The sequence below is a fragment of the Scardinius erythrophthalmus genome (genome assembly GCF_964197995.2).
Source record: "Scardinius erythrophthalmus genome assembly, chromosome: 3".
In the NCBI taxonomy this organism is placed as follows: domain Eukaryota; kingdom Metazoa; phylum Chordata; class Actinopteri; order Cypriniformes; family Leuciscidae; genus Scardinius; species Scardinius erythrophthalmus.
The window spans coordinates 43,777,335-43,799,798 of record NC_138223.1 but is presented as its reverse complement, the minus strand read 5'-3'; the positions used below and the strand labels follow the sequence as shown (position 1 = coordinate 43,799,798).

Below are 22,464 nucleotides of genomic sequence, written 5' to 3'. Positions count from 1 at the left end.
TGCCCTTCATGACAACTGTGAGGGGGGTGAATTTTTTTATAACTCATCCGTTTGAATTTAAAGTTCTGCATAATTAAGGGCGTGGCCACTTGAGTGACAGGTGGATTGCCGTTGATGTCACTACTAGCCGTTTGTCTGCTGTCTGTTAGCGTCATGTCACCTCAGATAATCCCGCCTCTTTGCCCACTTTAATTTATCCGAGAGCGACGCGCTGCCAAGATGGCGACGGCCAGCTCCGCCCACTTTGAGCTTCAAAAATGCTTTCAGAAACCTACGGGTGACGTCACGGACACTACGTCCATATTTTTCTAGTCTATGATAAAATACTATTTTTAAATTTATATGAAATATACTGTATATATAAAAAAAAAAAACATGTTTTACTCTAAAACTGTGAGAAAGTCAAAGCGATAAATTGAAACAAGTTCTAAATTTGAGGTTGATTGAAAAAATTAGCTTTCGGTAAGATTTTGTTTGGCTGTAGTACCAGACGTTTCCACTAGATAAAATTTGTTTCCCATTAGTTTCCAATGCAATCATCTTTAAGTGTGACTTTTTTTGACTATCATTTCAAATAATGTCCATGATTTGTGTGTGTGTGTGTGTGTGTGTGTGTGTGTGTGTGTGTGTTCACATAGCAAACTTTTACCAAGTTTCGTATCATTCCGATGAAGTAAAAAAAAAAAAAAAAAAAAAAACGTAAAAATTTTCTGTCAAAAATTACGAACAGCACCAGAGGGTTAAATTTTTTACCACATTTGTGTTTATTTTCAGAGCACAGGGACCACAGAAATTGTGATCATAAAACCTTGGTATCTATTAAACAACAATTATGCATATTTCAGGCACAAATCTGTGTAGTGGTCATCTTAGCTCATTTGCTGCCCTAGGTGCTCAGACATAAATGATCAATTAAAGATATAAAGTCAGTTTTTATATTTTTGGGTTAACTATTTCTTTTAAATAATTTAACCAAGTATTTTTTTTATGATATTAATAGTACACACACACACACACACACACACACACACACACACACAGAAACACAAACTGCTGTTTCTCATGTCTCTGGTGTTTCTCTTACATGTGATCAGTTTCTTCCTCTTTACAGTGGTTTAGTTCCAGCCCTCCAGGGTTTCACTTTAATAACGCCTCCTGTCACACCACACACACTTCAACATCTCACCTTCTCCTTCTTCACACACCCACACACTTCAACATCTCATCTTCTCCAACTGTACACACGATTTCAGCTCGGGACTCATCGCAAAAACACCCTTTACAGCAAAACAAACTGTAAAAGATCAGGCCCTCTGAGAAGGCCACCAGAAGTCTGACACGTCTATTTCTCACTTGAGTTTGTTCTTGTTCTCATCCTCAGTTTGATGTCAATGAAAGTTTAAGCCCGTTGATGAAACACAATTTCTGTGTGGAAACATCAATACACATGGTTTACACACAGAACCGCATGCATAACCAAGTTCCTGATACTATTTGAATATCTTCTGTTAGTCATCTCACCATTCGAGTGTACGGCTAATGCACGACGATTGCAAAGTGAAAACAATCAGATACATCAAACCTAAACTTCCTGTCATGGCTCATCTGTTTCCTGAATGTGGGTTACTCGTTATGGTGTGCAGTGAGATGGTTGCAGCTGTCACACACACACACATAGATAAGGCTGGGTCATCATCTCAGAGACTGTAAAAACACATACAGTCAGGCTGTGATCAACACATCTGGTGGCTCGTAAACACTTTTCAGATGCAAGAATCGGTTGGATTTTATGAAGAAAGGTGAGTCTCTACTGTACATTATCTCCATTATTACATTGTAAAAAGAGCTTGTTCGTCTGATTGAGTGGTTTTAAGTCCTCTGAAGATCATGTCATATCTCCTGCAGGAAGAAGGAGAGCCAGATAAATAGAGATATTGAACTACATCTACAGAAACCTTCTGCTCTGGCCTGAAAACTGTTCATTCGAGTAATTTTCATCAGGACAACAAATGACTATTTGATTCGAATTAGCATGAGCAACCTCAACAGATTTAGAGGCTTCAGGGCAGATGCAAGACTTCTTACTGGAGTTCGTTCATTATTTGGCACAGTCCTTCAGCCTATTATGAACACCACTTATGTCTAATTAACCATATTAAAAAAAAACATTTATTTAATTACTCTCATTCCAGAGCATTTTTCAGAAACGGCCACGCCCATGAGTACATGATGATGTCATCAACGCTTTAGTGTTTTACATGGAAGAGAATTTAAATTTGAAGATTTGAGTGTTTTAGGTGTATATAGACAATCTCAAAATGTGCAAATATTAAATAAAAGCCACAACACATTAATTTTGACTGCAGTTTTTAAAGCCCCCCTGTGGTGAAACTCAAGCTTTATGTAATTTATACTATCTATGTGGGGTTTTTAATGTGCTTTAAGACAAACCATGTGTAAATTCATAAGTCGACACCATTGCTGAGTATTTTCTCCTTAAAACTGCAGTGAACCAAAGACAGTCTGAAAGAAATCGCTGGAGTTTGACGTCACAAACTACCTTGTAACCAATCAGATCAACGTGTGAATCTCTGAACTGGAGTGAGTGAGTGGAGGCGGGGTCATTTGCATATTCATAGAACCGCGTATACTAAATGAGGAAAGGATGTAGTATTACATTCAAGATATTTTAAGGCATGAAGACATTTTTTTCAAGGAAAAAAAACGCTTATTTTGGTGATCAAAGATGAGTTTTAAGGGATAAAATGATTGACCTCGGGGGTTTGTCTTAGCTACGTTCCTTTTCTAATGAAAAAAAAAAGGTCGAGAGAAATCAAGAACTCACAAAAGAGACTTCTTCAGCTTGGTAAAAAATCGTTTTATTTTTCCTGGCAAGGTAAAGAGAGAAATGTGTGATTGTTTTTGTCTTTTCAGAGTCTCAGTGCAGATTTCAACACGCAGCAATCGTTCCCCGCCTCGCCATCCTTCCAACTGTCACTTCCTGTCTTTGCTTTCAGCTTGCTCTTATTTCAGATCTTCCAAACAACAAATAGTCACGAGAAAAAACAAGACACGTGATGAATCCAACAGTTTTATCAGTAAATTTACCAGCAAAGTCCTTACAAAAAAATAATAAAAATAGCAACAACAAAAAAAAAAAGTGCATGACAAGCGATAATCCAATTTAAATTATGCATTTTGCACCAATAGAATTTAAATGTTGTGAATTCAGTTCTATTTAATCAATCAGCAATAGCAGCCAAACTAAAAAAAAAAACTTAACCTTATTGTTGTAAAACTATATTTGATATAGTTGTAGTTTGTTGGATAAGCTGATTAAATCACTAAATACCAAATATCAATATGGCATCAAAATTTATCGGTACAAATACATTCATACACACACTCACAAGCGCGCACACATTGTTGGTCACAGTTTACAGGTCAATAGGGGTCCAGGAGTCAAGTGTAAGGTACCTTAAAACAATTAACAATCTATTAACGCAGAATACACGTATACGAAAAAAATACATGGCAATGACACTAAGAAAACACTTAAAAGCTCCCAACACAGCTACCGTTACACACACACACACACACACACACACACACACATAACGCAAGACATGATCGTTATACTGTGGAGTTTCCGTTCCAGCTCCTTCACGACGAGACCGAATCTCTCAGAATCACGACAAGATTAAACTACGGTGTGATTGAAATCTGTAAACTACGATGAGATTCAACAGCGAACACTGACCAAGCCCAGGAAAAAACTACAAGCCAACTACGCAAAAAAGTGAGAAGAAACATTGTAAAAGAAACGATACGCATAAGAGACGCAAGCAGAGAATCATGACGACAATCGGACAGGACGACGACAAAGCCGATGAGGATGATGATGAAAACTGTGAATTCATAAATGCTCCCTTACTAACGATCATAAACACAAATTCGCGATAGCGCGCTAACCATCTTTTTTTTTTTATCCTCGTTTCCTCAATGGTAATTATTAAAAAAAGAAAAACGACGCTAGTCTTTCCTAGATAGTCTCAGTGTTAAAGTCTGATTATGCTATTGCTACGGCAGCGCTGGCACCGCAGGCCGCTCGTAGTTATTGCAACTTCATGTGCAAGAGTTTCTATGGTCAGTCTGCGTGTGAATGCGTTTGATTCTTATGCCTGGGATTAACTTGAGATTAAAAAAAGTTGTATAACAGTTGCTGTCTAGCTTCCCTCCCTAATCTTAATCTTAATTTCCCAGATAACTGTCTATACCTCCCTCCCGTTAAACCTACGACCTCCCTCCCGCTCTCTTAAGTTTTCGCTCTCCCTCGGTTACACTATCTCTCGTCTTCCCTACGTTTTTAGGTTTATTCCCCGTGATTGGGATGCATTCTGCAGTTAACTAGAGGAGTCCCCTCCCCCCTCCCACCCACCCACCCACCCTCATGGACACACAAAGGGCGTGGGATCTGTCCGTCAGGCGGAGCGGCCAATCGCGTCCCTCTCCCCCATGATCAGGGCAGTGCAATACACAGATGGATGAGTTCCCCCCTCCTAAAGGTTCAACTGAAAGAAACAGAAGGAAAGAAAGAGAGACAAATAAGAGCAAAAGTAGATTCTAGCATTTCTTTTTTTGGACCGATTATCGGTTTGACAATTACTTTCATACCTAATCTTTAACAAATATGCGTGAACCTTGCGACTGACTTCAGTATTTTGACGTATTTTCTGAGTGAAACGGAATATTGAATGAGAAAAAAAAGGGGGCATGGCTTGTTTTTACCCTCAGGGAAGACATTGGACAAATAAGAGCAAAGTAGATTCTAGCATTTTGTAATTTTTTTGGACCGATTATCGGTTTGACAATTACTTTTATACCTAATCTTTAACAAATTTGCATGAACCTGAAGTTGAGACTGACTTCAGTATTTTGACGTATGAAACTGAATATTGAATGAGAAAAAAAGGGGCATGGCTTGTTTTTACCCTCAGGGAAGAGATTGGACAAATAAGAGCAAAGTAGATTCTAGCATTTTGTAATTTTTGGACCGATTATATCGGTTTGACGTTCTACCCGAACCGTGTCATCAGAAAAGGAAGGGCATACCAGAAGGAAAGTACATTTTCAGATTTTGATTAGAGATTACCATGACGAAAAAAAAAAAGGTTTTTGTGAATCAACTTGCAGGGATGAATTGTTCACCACAAGACTAGTAATGTGCACTAACAAAGTAAATAAGGTCAATTTTGATTCATGTCGACTTTAAATATCCCATAGAGAGTCTGTGGGAAAATAAAGGCGACATAAGCAGCAACAGTCAATGTTGCGACAGACCTGTAACGCGTTTTACCTATAATTAAATGTTTTTTACCGATATTTACACTTTATTTAATCTGTTATTGTTTGTATTATTTCGATGACAGATGCTGATATAAGATGACACAATCGCATCCTTAATCTGTTTTATTGATAATTTCTTTTTAGATATTCGCACTTTATTTAGTCTGTTATTGGCTTGATTGATATTTTTTAACAGATTATAACTTTTATATCTATTCTTTTAGCAGTTCTTTAATGTCCTGTAAGTGAAAGTGGGCAAATGAAGGTGACATAAGCAGCAACAGTAAATGCTGTGACAGACCAGTAACCCGTTTTACTGATAATTGATTTTTTTTTAACCGATATTCACACTTTATTTGAACTTATCATTTTTGTTTTTTTCAATGACAGATGCTAATATAAGATGACATAATCGGTGGCTGACAGTGATGCAAGTCAGTTTGACCGATATACTTTTACTCATATTCACTTTTAAAGTTAAACTGTTATTGTTTCTTTAATAGCACATCTACCGATAAATTACCAATTTGTTCTTAATTTTTATTTTTTTAAGCATGTTGAAATTAATTTTGATATAACAGCCAAACATTATTCATTACAAACTGTACAGAATTTTAAGCTCAAGTTAGATGTAGCCCAAAACAAATATAAAAATACATTGGTGAACCTTTACAATAAGGTCTCATTTGTTGACATTAATGTATTAACAATGAACAATATCTTAATAGAGCATTTATTAAACTTTGTTAATGATGGTTAATTAAAAAAATTCACATTAAGTAATGTTAACATACAAATTTTAATCATAAAATGTATTAGTAAATGTTGAGATTAACATTAGCTAAAATTAATAAATGTTGTAGAAGTATTGTTCATTGTTATTACATGCTAACTAATGCAGTTAACTCATGTTAACAAACGAAAACTTTTTGTAAAGTGTTCCCATTAAATTTAGATTTCAAAACAATTTTGATGCATAAATATAATGGCATGCATGTTATTACTTTTAAAATATTTATAATTAATAAAAAAAAATTTCTCAAATTAATATATTAATTGTGTTTTATGATAATATCTTTTTATTTTTTGTAGTCCAATAATTAAGAAAAAAAACAAATGAAATATTAAAAATAGCCATCAGACAGTTATTTAAAAAAGGTTGATTTCTACGACAGTTTATCAGTTTAACTACACAAATGAACGGCGGTGCAATGTACAAATGAAGTGCAGGCCTGTTATCTGCAGATATACAGAGAGTGATGGTTTACCCTAGTACACTCACCTGACAGCGTGTGCTGTGTGTGAAGCAGAGGGGCGGGGCTACACGCCATAGCATGCAGAGAGACGTTCCTTCAGGATGGGCGGGAACTGCTCCGAGAACTGCTGCCAGTTCTCCTCTCCGACCTGGTCCTTAAAACCGTGTAGGATCTACAGACACACAACCTCATTAAACAACTCGAATCTTTTATATTTTATATCTTTTATATCTTTTATTTTTTATGTTACGCAGCTCCATGCGTGTCTAACGGGGTGTAAGAATATATAGTGTCACAATATATCGCAATACAAAAGTGCAACAATATGTATCATGGATAGTTCAACCAAAATAAAAATTACTGTGACGAGACTTTTTTTTGTCAGTACTACATTACACTACTACTATATATTATGTTGAATATAGTGTATAATAATGCAATGGGGGAATATTTATGGCTCCTGATAATGCCAGATGGCAAAAAGTGGCATACATTATTGTAAATATATCTAGTCAGTGACAGAGTCTAAAATAATTCAGTATTTTCAGCTTCAGAATCATGAATATTTTTATCCTGGTGTCTCTATTGTCCTGTCCATTGGGTTTACAGCACCAAGTCCAAGATATTCGTTTACACCCACAATGTAATATCAAATTTAGCATTTTAATTAACAGTGCATTTTTGTTAACCTTTTACCATATGTCTTATCGCAATAATATCGTATCGTGAGTTCAGTATCGTGATATGTATCGAATCGTGACATGAGGGCATCGTCACACCCCTGTCTTACCTTGTAGAACATGTCCCTCAGGTCATCTTTCGGGTTGACCCAGGAGGCCACCGCATCACAGAAGAAGATGAAATCCTGTGGAGGGAGAGACAGACGAAAGGAAATGAGTGATGAAGTGATGAAGGGATGAGTAACATCAGTGTCAATCACAATGGAGTCGGAGTATCAGAACTGACCTGGACCACGCCGCCAGGATTTACACCAATCATCACGCAGATGCCTCTGAAGGCGGAGTCCTTTTCTTCATTATCTCTGATGTTTCGCAACGAAGTGCACCTGCAAAAAGACAATCAAAAAATATATCTTAGCTGGTATTAATAGTTAAGCCTGCCTTAAGAAATGTATTAACCAAAAATGGAATACAATTATTAAGAAATCCAATTAACTTACCAACAAAAGTTTTGGGTTGGTAAGATTTGTAAATAATTCTGATATGATTTTTATTCTCAATTAACATTTCTTATTATGATCAATGTTGAAAACAGTAGTGCTGCTTCATATTTTTGAGGGGGGTAAAACATTTTGTATAATACATTTTTTAAGGGTTCTTTGATGAATAGAAAGTTCATAAGAAATCTTATTATACATAATAAATTCCTTAATTGTCACTTTTGATCAATTTACTGCACCCTTGCTGTATTAATTCTTCCAAAAAAAACTTGTAGATGTAGTGACTCACCAAGGTCTGATGAACTGTTGCAACATGGGAGCCACTTCCTGTGGACAGACGTACCCGAGGCGACCAATCGTGATGGCTGTAAACAGGAGTTAGGGTTAGGATTATTGATCAGCTGTGTGTAAGGTAAGTGATGGATAAGGTCAGAGGTCATACCTGTGTTCTCCAGCAGGGTTTTGGGAGTGTTGGGTCTGTTGATGATCTCCACCAGGTGAGGAAGAACCAGAGACACGTACGGCTGCATCTCCACACCTACGACAGGGGTCACAATCACATCACTATGAATTCACTCAAAAACACAATCAAATTCTACGGTTCTAAATCTCTGATGATGTCATTCTAATCCAGTGATGCGTGCGATGATCCTCACCCATCTGCATGCAGATCTCTCCGATGGCCCAGGTGGCGTTATTACACACTGAGATGAACTCAGGGTTCAGATTCGTCCCCAGGATGGGCATGAACTCCGCTAAACACACACACACACACACACACACACACACACACACACACAGTTTCCAAGATTAAATCATGTGAATGAGCATGTAAGGGTGTATGATGCGGATCGGATGATCAGGTGTCGTCGTACCGATGCAGGGCTTGACGTGTGGAAAGCAGGCTTTGGTCAGATCACCCAGCAGAGCGAACGAGCTCTGTCTCACCTCAGGCATCGTGTCCTACACACAACAGAGTCACTCTTTATTTGTACAACAGTACAACTACATTCATTATTTATTTATTATTTTATAACAATAGTAAATGATAATAAAAATATTAAAATACATAATTATTAAGATAAAAACAATATAAAACAAATAAATGCATAATAGTAAATAATATGTAAAAGATAAATATGAAGTATTAAATAATAAAAAAAATTATTTATATATATATTATATATATATATATATATATATATATATATTTTAATATATTATTTTATAACAATATAGTTAATTCAAATAACTCAAAGAAATAATAAAATAAACACGAACAATAAAACAAATAAATGTATAATATAGTCAATTAAATATTGTAATTATAATAAACAAAATTAATTCATACAATATTGTAAATAATTCAAACAATATTATAAACTAAATCATAAAACAAATGTGTAATATAGTAAATATAAATAAATATAAATATATTAAAATGATCAATTTTATTAAAATGAATTTATTTTAACAATATAGTTACTTCAAATAAAACAAACAAAAATAGATGCATAATATCGTAAATTATATTGAAAAAAATTAAGTTTTAAATACATTTATTTTAAAATATAGTAAATATTTCAAATAACTAATTTATTTAAAAAAAAAAAAATTATATATATATATATATACACACACACTCAAATAATAAATATTAACATGATATCAGCAATAAAATAAATAAAAGTATAATATGCATTTATTATAGTAATAATACATATAATATTGTAAATTCAAAATTTTACAATAATAATAGTAATAATAATAATATAAACAATCAAAACAAATACGAGTAATATTGTAAATAATATAAAGTTAAAATGATCAGTTTTATTAAAATAAATTTGTTTTATAACAATATAAATCACATAATCATAATAACAGTCGATATAAATACAATAACATAAAACATACATTTATAATATATTAAATATTTAAATAATTAGAAAACATTTATTTTATATAATATTGTAAATTATTTAAAAATTATTTTTATTTAAATAAAAATGGGAACACCACCAGCACACATTTTTCACCCCTCTCACACACCGTACCTGCATACACTGGAACAGAAGGGTCATGATGTTGCTACGGGCAACTAGCTGGTCCACGTGACCCCCGAGACCCTCGGCCAGACCACTCAGCAGATCCAGAGCCACGATCATGAAGTCCTTATCTGGAGCCTCGTACTGATCCGGCTGCTGGCTGTACATCTGCGCGCACACACACACACAGGGGTGGGTTAATGACTCTGTGGCTCACTGATGTACATGCATATGTGTGCTTGAATAAAGTGTGTGTTCTCACCATGGCTTGTGCGAGTGTTTTCTGCACCAGAGTAACACAGCGCTGATAGACGGGCTCACAGTACGGCAGGAAACCGCTCTGCAACGCTGTAGCCACAGACGACAAACACTACACACACAAAACACAGCAGAAATGAGGACCATTTCTTTGTTTTATCTTTCAAAATGAATCGATTATGAATACGATTATGTGCCATGACATTAAAACTATGAAACGAAGGCTTTCACTGTGGTCTGAGTGTCTCACCTCCAGCAGGGGAAACAGGTCTTTATCCTCGTCTTTCAATTCATTCCACTTCTGGATGAGAGGAGGCATCAGTTTCTGGATGTATTCCTGTTCACACAACACAAGATCACACCACTGAGCTCTACGTGTGCAAACGTGGCAAAAAGTGGCAGTAAAGACATTTATGTCTTTTTCTATTTCAAATAAATACTGATAATAATCAGAAATCTTTCTTGAGCATCAAATCATCATATTAGAGTGATTTCTGAAGAATCATGTGACACTGAAGACTGGAGTAATGATGCTGAAAATTCAGCTTTGATCACAGGAATAAATTACATTTTAACAGATATTCACATAGAAAACAGTTATCTTAAATTGTAAAAATATTTAACAATATTACTTGATCAAACAAACTCAAAGAAATGACTACATTATTATAAAAAATAATCGAACTTTAGAGTGAGTGTGTAAAAAGGTGGTTTGTAAAATAGGTGGGAAATGGTGTTGTCACCGGTTGGTTCAGATGATGGCCGACGGAGTCTGCCAGGGTGCCGATGGCGTCGTAGAGGATCAGAAGGTTCTTGTGCTGATATTTCCCGAACGCAAACACCAGAGTGTCCAGAATGAAACTGAGATATGGAACCAGCTCGGTGCACGCCTCCTCCTCCAGAGTCGCAAATGCACTGAAAAAAACATTACAGAGTTACTTTATTACTCCAAAATTGGGGTTGTGCGATATGGATATGGTAAAGAAATACTATCAATATACTATCAATTATGAATTTTTTTTTTCAATATTGCGATCGATTGTTATCACGATTTTAAAACAATATTTCCTTATGATTTTTTTGGAAGCCGGCTTTATTGCCCATATTTGCGGGCACCTTATGATTGCATAAATGTGTGATATTGTCGGTTATTTCAACTTTTTAAAAAACTCCTGCAAAAACGCACTGATAGCCTCATAGTCATGGCGCCGACAAATAGAGTCGCTGTGCTTCAGGCGAACCGAGTTCGAATCCCGGCTTTCCCGATCCCGTCCCCCGTCTCTCTCCCACCTCGCTTCCTGTCCACTCTACACTATCCTATCACAATAAAGGCAAAAATCACCATAAAAAAACGCATTCTATGTAAATGGCTCTTGATACTCTGTTTTGCCGCATTTATGGTTTGACAGGTCTTGCAAATTACCTGGCTCTGATACATCACTCCTGTATCCAAAATATCCCCAAACCCCAGATTTAGATTTTTTTGGTACTTATCCTGCCCTGAATTCTCCTTACCCGTTTCTTCCACGTCGTTCCACTGTCTATTTCAGAATGCATGTCATGCGTCTACGTTTAAAATAACGAACTTCAGAGCGCAAAAGACCCGACCTGTGAACGGCCCCCTGGGGACTGGTGGAAAAATAGTGCTTTCTGTGGTTTAGAAACCACGCATGCTCACATCGCGATTTTATTACGATTTCGATTAGTCTCACAGCCATATCCAAAATGATTCAGCTCTAAACAAGCAAGCATCGTTTCAAACACACCTGCAGGCGGCCTCCTGCACCCTCTTGTTGCCGTCCAGGATGCGTTTGAGCAGTTCTGTCATGAGCGGTTTGAGGTGGGCGTCCGGCGGCTGGCTCACTACCCAGTGTGCATAGCGGCTGAGCGTCCAGCAGGCGATGGAGCGAACCAGAGCCTTCTTATCACACAGACACTGGATCAGGTGTGGGATGAGCTCGGGCAGGTACGGTACCATTCCCTGCATACAGCCTGACAGAGACAGAGGATTCAGTTAATTCAGGGCATCTGATTTCAGTTTTTAAAATTAAAGTCTTTAACACCTTTTTGTCCTACGTGAACGAAAACAAATAAGAGAAAATCAGGTGTAACTATATCCGTGCATTCATTCTTAAAGGGACAGCAGCCTCATTAACTGATGTCATAATAAAAATCACTCACTGCTTTTGACTGAATCACTTTATCGTTAATATGAATTAATTTATATTTTATTCATACAGTGAAAAGTATACAGTGTTTTATTTTGACATTACATTTTATTCAATTTCGGTAGTATTTCTTACTACATGTTACATAAACCTGTGCTACTGTACCAGAAAAACTTAGTTTATTTACTTACTGTATATTTTTTCTATCATGTTTGTCCTATTGTTTGTAATTTACTTCTTTGTTCCTATTTTTAACATCTAAAATTCAATTTTCTGCCATGCTTTAATACAGAAGACTAATGATTGTAGTCAGCTTAAAGGGCATTTGTTTTATAATATTGGGTTGACTAAAATGGGAAGAAAAACTAAAATTTCAAGGTTCCCATTTAATTCAGAAGGATTTTTTTTCATTCTAGACCTATTAAACTGTCCACCGAATTAAATAAGAAAAGTAACAAAACAATAAACTATATACTATATATACGTATATAAACAATAAACCAAAATGAACTTTTAAAAATCGAATTGTGGCCTCAAGAATGGATTTGAATCGAGTCGTGAGGTACCATAAGATTCCCACGTCTATAAACAAGCCTGAATTACACCAGGACTTTTATTTTGAAATGTCTTTGTACCTACTCTCAGCATTTTAAAAAAAGGTTAAAGTTAAATAAGATAAGATATGCACTCTTACAACCATATTACAACATAAACAAAAGAAAATTGTGTGAAATGAGTATGTGTGAGATACAGACCTTCAGCGATGGCTCCCAGCACCAGTATCCCAGACTCTTTGATGACCCAGTCCGGGTGGAACAACAAACCCTTCAGCAGCGGCAACAAGTGCGGCAGCAGCTCATCCCGAAAGACGTTAGCCAACACGTCCAGCGCCGCCGCAGAACACTTCCCTGTGAACACACAACATACACAAGTCAAGTCACCTTTATTTACATCGCTGTTTATACAATACAGATCGTTTCAAAGCAGCTTCACAGGACAAGCAGCTCTAAAAAGACAATAGTGTCATTATTCAGTGAGTTCGATGTTGATTCAGTTTAGATCAATAACTGTAAATTTCAACAATTTCGAGGCAAGGTCAATTCAGTTATAAGCAGCTTTACAGAAAGCAATAGTGTCATTATTCAGCTCGAGTCAGATTAATAACAGTGCCAATGTTGCAAATGAAATATACATACACGCACAGGAACATTTCCAGCAAGAGCGCTCCGATTGGTCGATTTACTCACGTAGGTTCCAATCAGACAGCGTGTCATCGTCATCATCCTCATCTTCATCGATGTCCTCGCCCTCCTCTCCTTCTCCTCCCTCGTGCTGCAGCGTGACGGTGCGTGACTTGTGGAAGCGAGGCTTGATGTCCTGCTCGCTGTCAGGAACGTTGTCGTCCTCCTCTACATCACCCTGTGAGACACACACAAAGACACACTGCAGCTGCATTCTGATTCACACGCTCCCTACATAGTGCTCACTTCTCAGGAGATCTAGATAAATTAGTAGGGCTGGGTATCCATTAGTTCCCATATTGATACTTAAAATCACAATTTTGCAGATCTAGAATCGTCTTTCTATTTAGTTGTCTTTGCAGGCTGCATGCAAAAATGAACATACAACATGACCGTAGTTCATGGAAACATAGTTCCAAACAATGTTCACAGCAGAACCATTGCGCATCTCACAGCAACTCTCAAACATTTATTCATTACTGAACAATTCAGCGTTTTAAATGAATCGGTTGAGTCGGATTCAATGACCTCATTCATTAACAACTGCCTCATTTTTGAATGAATCAGCCGTTTGAACGAATCGTAATGAATCATTCAGTAAATCGGTCACTTGCCGCCACCTACTGGAGGGTTTAGTTTCATGTTTAAAAGTATCACTCTTCTCCATTTCTTATTTGTATTTTTAAAAAAATATTTAAAACAAATCTCATAACATTAATTAATGCATTTGTAAAAATTATTTAATTTGTTTGGTAACAGTCATATAGTGTATTATTCTAATTGAATTTATTGATCAAATTTAAGAACTTAAAATTAAAGATGAATCATATATTTAATAAGATTAGGAAAAAATTCCCTTTGAAAGGTAAAAAAAAAAAAAAGCCCTCAGGGTAAATGTCACATATATGCAGTTTTAAATGTCAAAGCTGATGAGAATATTGCTTCAGAATAAATTATATTTATACCACAAAAAAAAAAAACTCAGGACAGGCATAATTTTTAGGCAGACAAGTGAATGAACCATTTACTTGTCCGAAGGACGAGCACATGACAAGGCTTAATGTCGAGCCCTGTAATAAATACTGCAATTGTATCAGAACTGATTATGTGACCGCACCTTATCTAATGCAATAAACATGATTTGACTCCAAAGATTATGTCTCATATGGTGACTCACCTTCAGTAAAATGATGTCAATCTCAGAATACTTCATTCCGTTCACCAGGATGGGGATGAGTCTGTAGGGAAACACATTAACATTAGATCAGATCTCACAAACAGAACCTAACGGAGACCAGAGGCTTAATCTGTGTGTTGTTCCTGCTCAGATGTGTGTGTGATGATGATGATGGCCTGCAGTACTCACTGGACCAGGTGTCCTGAAAGAGCCTCTTTACAGATGGGCTGCTCCGCTAGAGTCAGCCAGAACTCGCACGCCTCCAGCGCCACGTTCTCATCTGCGTCCTGCGTGCGCTGAAGCATGTACTGCGGAGAAACACGGATGAGAGTCAAACCTCCCACCTATCCACTGTAAAACGCCTCGTGTGGCATCAGATGTTTGCATGTTTCACCTGTATGATGCTGTGCATGTGTGGTATCAGACGGTCGATTCGGACCTCCAACAGCATGACCAGAGCTCTGCACACGTTCTTCCTCACCTCGCAGTCTTCATCACCCGCCAGCGCAAACAGAGACTGAAAAACACAGATGAGCTCAGCCTTCACCACAGATTCATAATGCACTGTGAACCCGATTGTACTTGTTAGTACGTTCTAGGCTTTTAAAAAGTATGCTTTCTAGACACTACAACAACCTTGATTTGATAAAGTCTACAAGTATTATTCATAACAAAACAAATATAATCAATCTGCTGTGTAATTCACAAATTGTGAATCATGTGGTTCTTTTTATCAGCCAGCTCAGATGACTCACTGAACAGGTTATGATGTCTGACTGCAAATGAGCTGAAAACCCAAACTGTGTTGTTAATGCAAATTTTAAAAAGCTTATTGGTAAGGTTAGTGTGAATCTGTCGTCAAAAGTCTTTCAGCTTCGAAAGCAAGATTACAGTTACTGCTTGAAATAATTCTTGGTGGATGGAATCGGTGGCCAACTCACCTCTATGAATGTGTCGATGTTGTCCATGAGAGCCTGAGCCCTGCCGATAATGAACTGATTCACGCACGCTATGGCATGAGACCTGAAGACAGAATGTGAATTAATAATGGCACTCATTATGAAACAGACCGTATTCAATTCTAAGATCTGTGCTCGCGGGGTTGTTTACCTGATCTTGGGGCTGCAGTGTTTGAAGAACTGCAGGAATTTGGGGATCATGATGTTGAGGGGTCGATTCAGAGCATCACTGTCCAGCAGTTCAGACGAGTCCTCACAGATCTTCTGCAGCGCACCGAAAGAACCCTGTACACAAACACACACACGTTAGTCACAATGAAATCAAAATTACCGACTTTTTTTTATATGTGCCCCATAATCTTTCATCAAAATAACTTCCCCTCCCTCTTGCAGCTCTTCTCTTCTCTGATGATGCGTTTAGTGGCGTGAGGGAGGGGCAACCTGTCACTCACATGAGATCCACCAATAGCAAACCACAACCATCCAATCAATTACCCATGAACAAAATCAAGCCCCGCCCTGCATTTGTTCTTGTTCGAGAAGCCGTTTCACTCAGATATACATCACAAAAGGGAAGAAAAGAGTATCGCAACTTCATGCTGACTTTAAAGCAATCAGCAGACATAACTAATCAAACAATCATTTTCAGCACTATGAATTTATAATAGACTATATAGACAGGAATATTTAAGGGTGAAATACTAACAAACTGCCTATTGCACAGTATAAACTGTATACTATTTTTAAACAGCATGAGCAAACAATCTGTAACGTGTGTGTAAGTGTGTGTGAGTCTGTGTCTGAGTGTCTGTGTGTGTGAGTGTGACTGTGTTGTGTGTTTCTGAGTGTGTCTGTGTGTGAGCGTGATTGTGTTTGTGAGTGTGTGATTGTATTTGTATTTGTGTGTGTGAGTGTGTGTCTGTGTGCCTGTCTGTCTGTGTGTGTTTGTGTGTGTGAGATTGTATTTGTGTGTGAGTGTGTTGTGTGCGCGAGTGTGACTGTGATTGTGTGTGAGTGTGACTGTTGTGTGTTTCTGAGTGTGTCTGTGTGTGAGCGTGATTGTGTTTGTGAGTGTGTGATTGTATTTGTATTTGTGTGTGTGAGTGTGTGTCTGTGTGCCTGTCTGTCTGTGTGTGTTTGTGTGTGTGAGATTGTATTTGTGTGTGAGTGTGTTGTGTGCGCGAGTGTGACTGTGATTGTGTGTGAGTGTGACTGTTGTGTGTTTCTGAGTGTGTCTGTGTGCGAGCGTGATTGTGTTTGTTTGTGTGTGTGTGTGTGTGTCTGTGTGTGTGCCTGTCTGTCTGTGTGTGTTTGTGTGTGTGATTGTATTTGTGTGTGAGTGTGTGTTGTGTGCGCGAGTGTGATTGTGTGTGAGTGTGATTGTGTGTGAGTGTGACTGTGTTGTGTGTTTCTGAGTGTGTCTGTGTGTGAGCGTGATTGTGTTTGTGAGTGTGTGTGTGTGATTGTATTTGTGTGTGTGAGTGTGTGTCTGTGTGCCTGTCTGTCTGTGTGTGTTTGAGTGTGTGATTGTATTTGTGTGTGAGTGTGTTGTGTGCTCGAGTGTGAGTGTGATTGTGTGTGTGAGTGTGATTGTGTGTGTGATTGTGTGTGTGAGTGTGTCACCTCGCAGGTGTTGTAATCCTCTGAGTTGAGAAGGTTGCAGAGTTGAGGCAGCAGTTCTGGCCATGTCTGCAGCTCCCCTTTAGAGGCGATGGTAGTGATGAGAATACCTGCGGACACACCCACACACACACACACACACACACACACACACACCAATTCAACTATAACGCAAAAAAAGCTGTTCGGCCCATATCTACTCGCTTTACGATAATACATCCTTCTCTGAAAGAAACAAACACACTAATTACAACTGATCAAATGAAATGAACTCAGCCAGACACTCTCGAGAGGTTAGGCGGGTTTAATCCGGACTGACCGATGGTGGCGCGGATGAGCGGGGACGGGTCTCCGATGTTGTTGAGACACTCTCTCTTGATGAAGTCGGCCACAGCCGGGGGGAAGTTCTGGTAGTGAGCCTTCACGTTGTTCTTGAGAATCAGACCGCTCAGAGAACGGGTGGGCTCGTCTGCAGAGACACAGAGACACGTTCCTTGAGAGTGTGTGAAACGAGATAAGATGACGCATGATGGGATCGTACAGACCTTCGGATTTGAGGCTGGTGAGGACGAAGATGAGATAGTTGTTGAAGTCGGGATACTGATTCAGCTGCTCCAGTTTCTAATGGAAGCGTTACAAAAATATCATGATGAAGTCCACAGACAACAAACAGATCTGAGATCAGACCAGTGACATTAAGATACAAACGAACATTTACCACTAGAGTTTCTTAACATTTGCACATATTTTGAAGTAAATATTAAATCATGGATATATTTAAAGTGATAGCTCACCCAAAAATGAAAATTATGTCAGTAATTACTCACCCTCATGTTGTTCCAACCCCGTAAGACCTTCGTTCATCTTCGGAACACAAATTAAGATATTTTTGATTAAATCTGAGAGCTGGATCACTCCTCCATAGGCTGCTAAGGGACTGAAAATTGCTGGCCCAGAAAAGTTATTAAAGAGATTGTTAATATAGTCCAAGTGACCACAGTGGCTTAATCTTAAGTTTATCAAGCGACGAGAATACTTTTTTGCGCGCTAAAAATCAAACAAAAATAACGACTTTTTCACTACTCATTTCCTTCTCTCTGGACCTCGTAGTGTTTTTGCGCAGCGCGTCACACACATGACCAGCGTCGGCCAATAGTGAGCCTACGTGGTGACGTGTAACACAGACGCGCTGCGCAAAAACACTACGTTAACTCACTTGAGGCCCAGAGAGAAGGAAATGAATAGTGGAATAAAGTCGTTATTTTTGTTTTGTTTTTAGCACACAAAAAGTATTCTCGTCGCTTGATAAACTTAAGATTAAGCCACTGTAGTCACTTGGACTATATTAACGATCTCTTTAATAACCTTTCTGGGCCAGCAAGTTTCAGTCCCTTAGAAGCCTATGGAGGAGTGATCCAGCTCTCAGATTTAATCAAAAATATATTAATTTGTGTTCCGAAGATGAACGAAGGTCTTACGCAGTTGGAACAACATGAGGGTGAGTAATTACTGACATAATTTTCGTTTTTGGGTGAACTATCCCTTTAATGCACTTTTTATCGGACTGTTATGTTCCCTAAAAACCATGCCTGTAGACTAGTTCGTTTTTCTGATTTAATCCTTAAAAGAAAAAGAAAAATGGCATTAGAGTGAAGAATTCAATTCCTCATTTACGGTCAGATTCAACAAATCATATGGATCATCATTTACAATCTCTCCATTGCTTTTCACATTTTGTAGGAAAAACCCTGTAAGTATATAGCACTGTTTGTTTAACAGTATGAATTGCTATATTGATGCATATGAAATAAATTTTAAATTGTATTCATTTTGCAGACGTTTTCATCTATATATTATTTTATTAATTTTTTTTTTTTATATACATGAATATAAAGCTCAAAAGAACAGCATTTATTTGAATTAGAAATCTTTTGTGACATTAACAATGTCTCTACAGTCACTTTTGAAGTTACTGCATACTTGCTAAATTGAAGTATTCATTTCTTTCAAAACACCAATTCCTACGATCCCAAACTTGTTAAAAATATTGGGATTTATTTAGCCAATATGATCCACGACCACCGTACACATCTGTGACGAAAACCCCAAAAACGACCACACAGATCCTAAACATTTGATTCTCAAGAGCCCAGTGTTCATTCATTCGGCTGTGACAACTACATTTTCCATTTCATTGAGCCATAACCTGAACAAATAAGCTTCACAGACATATAACTGATCATCCTGATATTGATCAGAAGTGATGATGAGCACAGACCTCTTGAACGGCTCTCTGTGTGGCCGTATCTGGAGACTGAGAGTCCTTCAACAGCTGGAGCACCTGCTGTAAACCCTGTTCATCCGGCTGCCACTCCATCCTGCGCTACACACACACACACACACAGAAAACACAGGCAGATGAGTGACCTAAACCAATACACACACACACAAACACCATCACTGCTTTCTTGATACAGTTGAGCAAACAACACACAAACCCATCGTGCACAGACACATGCACTCAGACCTAATACCCGGTTTAAAACACTTTGTAATTGTAGAAACCAGGCTAATCCACGGCGAGCACCTGGACGGAGGTTCACACATCAGCTCCACCATCTGATCAGGTTTAATTGGGAACGAGGCAGACGAGAGCGTGAATATGTGTGGAGGCTGCGGATGTGCGAGTGGGCCGTGTGTGAATGAGTCTTCAGTGCATCCGACAGTCTGCAAACACTCATGAAATGCTTGGGTTTTTGCATTTATCTCCTTAAATATCACATGTTTCACTGCATACTATATAGAGGGTGCAGACGTCAGACCCCGTATTCTACGATGGAAATTACACACACTCATTCACACCCCATGTTGTCTTATCTAGTCACTCATTGAAAACGTACTGCTTCAAAATGTGCGTTTTCATTATGAGTGTGTGTAATTTACGTTGTGGAACATAACGTCAAAGTATCGTCATGTCATGTTAACCACAGGCTTCATTTTACACAAATTGAAAACCCCCCATCATGAACCCCCATAGGAAAGTCTGGAAGGAACCGGGTTCCCTGCACACCTCTTTTCTCTGCATGTGAACTGATGAATCTGATAATGTCGCAGGAGATACATGAACAAACCCTGATCATGTTCTCCAGCATCAGTGGATGAACATCAGACCATCTGTACAAAGAGTCACATGATCGAAGCCACTCATTTGATTAGTCACATAGAAATGGTGCAGAATATTCAAATGTCTTCATTCATTATTGCTTTGTTTTACAGTTTTCAAATTCCTAAAACGTTCTTTTACAAGTTTCAATGTGGACTTTTGGACCTATTGTGCACTTATTTTACTGAAGGGTTAGTTCAGCCCAAAATGAAAATTCTGTCATTATTTACTCATTTTAAACCTGTAAGACTTTGTTCATCCTCAGAACACAAATGAAGATATTTATGAAATCTGAGAGCTTTCTGTCCCTCCATTGACAGGCTACGCAACTAACACTTTGAACGTCTGCTCTCGCGTTAACAACCCGCATGTGTCGTGGTGCTCTCGTGAGTGCGCGTAAAAGATTAAGTGGTTAATTATAATTGAACAAAGCACTCGTGTCGCTTCATAAAATTGAGGTTAAACCGCTGTAGTCACAGGGATTACTTTAATGATGTCTTTACTACCTTTCTGGGGCTTGAAAGTGGTAACGTTAGTTGCGTAGCCTGTCAATGGAGGGACAGAAAGCTCTCAGATTTCATTAAAATATCTTCATTTGTGTTCTGAAGATGAACGAAGGTGTTACGGGTTTAAAACGACATGAGGGTGAGTAATTAATTTTAATTTTGGGTTGAACTAATCCTTTAAGGGCATCTATGCATGTTGTTTGTATAAGCGTATGAGTGTGTATATCTATCTATTTAAGCTAATTAATAAGCTATATTATGACTTTATCTTTCTATCTCCACGTATCTACACACAAATATTATATATATATATAGAGAGAGAGAGAGAGAGAGAGAGAGAGAGAGAGAGAGAGAGAGAGAGAGAGAGAGAGAGAGAGAGTAACGTTATACGACTGAGTGTGTATGATCCAAGTGTAGCGTGTGTGAGGGTGTGTACATGTTTATGTTTGTGTGTGTCTACGTGAGTGTGTATGTGTGGTATTTGTGTACGTATTATTGTGTGTTGTGTATTTGTGTGAGTGTATAATCTCTGTGTGTATGAGTGTAGGCCGTGTGTGTGTGTGTGTGTTTACGCGGCCCGGTTTAACCCAATTCCCCGGCTTACATCAGACGCGTTAACCGATCACTCATGAAATAAAACGCATTAAATCGGTTAGATGTGCGTGTTGAGCGTGTGTAAAGATGATGAATAAACACACACAGACGCTGATGTAGCCGTTAGCCGCTGTGCTAACCCGCCAAACGCTCTCACCTTCAGTCAGAGGCTCTCTCAGTCCGTCTATCTGCGTTTATATCTCTCTGCCGCGGCACGAGCGCTGATGGACGTCGGGTCGCGGTAACGGATGGCTCACCGCGGGTTTCTACGGGATTTCTGCGGGATTTAATCGGTGTGCTCGCTGTTATTCTTCTTTCACCGGCGGCGCCTGATTCATGGCGGACGCGTTAATCGCGCAGTCTGGATCTGCGCGGCTTCCGTACCGTTACGCTGATGTTATATCTCATTAACATAAAACTACAAGAAGCGGTACTTCTACTAAATACTGACTCCTTTTTTAATACAAGAAAAAAATATCGTGACTAACACATTAATTGTGATCTATATTTTGTTAATGAAGCTTTGTGGCGGGTTTAAATTAATTTTAGAGAACTGTTATTCATGCTGTGACCTGTAGATGGAGACAAAGGTGAAATAATGGGTCATTTAGGTTCATTGGCCGAAGTAGCACACGGTTGTTCAATGGTACTGTGGTTTACTACAATAATGTGTGATTATTACTATATTCATGTGTATTTACATGGTATCCCATCGTACTCAAAGAATGAGGGGAAAACCATGGTATTATCATCATGATAGAGTCCAAAACTATAGATATGCTCAGAATGGGATACTGGTGAATTGCTTACTGCGTACTGCATACTATCTACTATTACAAAATGGTCACGTGGCCTCATTAAAGGGATAGTTCAACCAAAATAAAAAATGTCATCATTTATCTATGAGTTTCTTTCTTCTGTTGAACAGAAAAGACGATATTTTGAAGT

General features: G+C 38.1%; 1 protein-coding gene across 3 annotated transcripts; it reads right to left on the bottom strand.

Annotated features, from left to right (window-relative positions):
- Positions 1-2,859: 2,859 nt before the first annotated feature.
- On the bottom strand, positions 2,860-21,889 carry tnpo2b (transportin 2b). 3 transcript variants are annotated; one of them, XM_081360302.1, is made up of 25 exons: positions 21,674-21,889; positions 19,532-19,636; positions 17,799-17,874; positions 17,573-17,722; positions 17,257-17,363; positions 15,785-15,918; positions 15,616-15,697; positions 15,069-15,191; positions 14,864-14,982; positions 14,675-14,735; positions 13,504-13,675; positions 13,012-13,164; positions 11,855-12,080; positions 10,832-11,003; positions 10,339-10,425; positions 10,093-10,200; positions 9,840-9,998; positions 8,658-8,745; positions 8,439-8,537; positions 8,225-8,320; positions 8,072-8,147; positions 7,569-7,668; positions 7,393-7,467; positions 6,629-6,774; positions 2,860-3,035 (listed from the first exon to the last, which is right to left on the bottom strand). In XM_081360302.1, exons 2-24 carry the CDS (start codon positions 19,628-19,630, stop codon positions 6,667-6,669), a joined length of 2,670 nt encoding a protein of 889 aa, XP_081216428.1. In that variant the 5' UTR covers positions 19,631-19,636; positions 21,674-21,889; the 3' UTR covers positions 2,860-3,035; positions 6,629-6,666. The 3 variants fall into 3 exon arrangements, with proteins under 3 accessions (XP_081216428.1, XP_081216426.1, XP_081216427.1); XM_081360300.1 differs by lacking the exon at positions 2,860-3,035 and adding an exon at positions 3,078-4,571; XM_081360301.1 differs by lacking the exon at positions 2,860-3,035 and adding an exon at positions 3,078-4,571 and having other exon boundaries at positions 19,532-19,631; positions 21,674-21,887.
- Between the last annotated feature and the right edge of the window lie 575 nt (positions 21,890-22,464).

Excerpts from the sequence above, each read along its gene's own strand:
- tnpo2b (XM_081360302.1), bottom strand. The coding sequence starts at position 19,630 with ATGGAGTGGCAGCCGGATGAACAGGGTTTACAGCAGGTGCTCCAGCTG. Across the intron at positions 8,746-9,839 it reads TTCTGTTCCAGTGTATGCAG|GACACGATGCCTGAGGTGAG; the intron begins GTACGGTGTGTG and ends TGTTGTGTGTAG. Across the intron at positions 8,538-8,657 it reads ACACGTCAAGCCCTGCATCG|CGGAGTTCATGCCCATCCTG; the intron begins GTACGACGACAC and ends GTGTGTGTTTAG.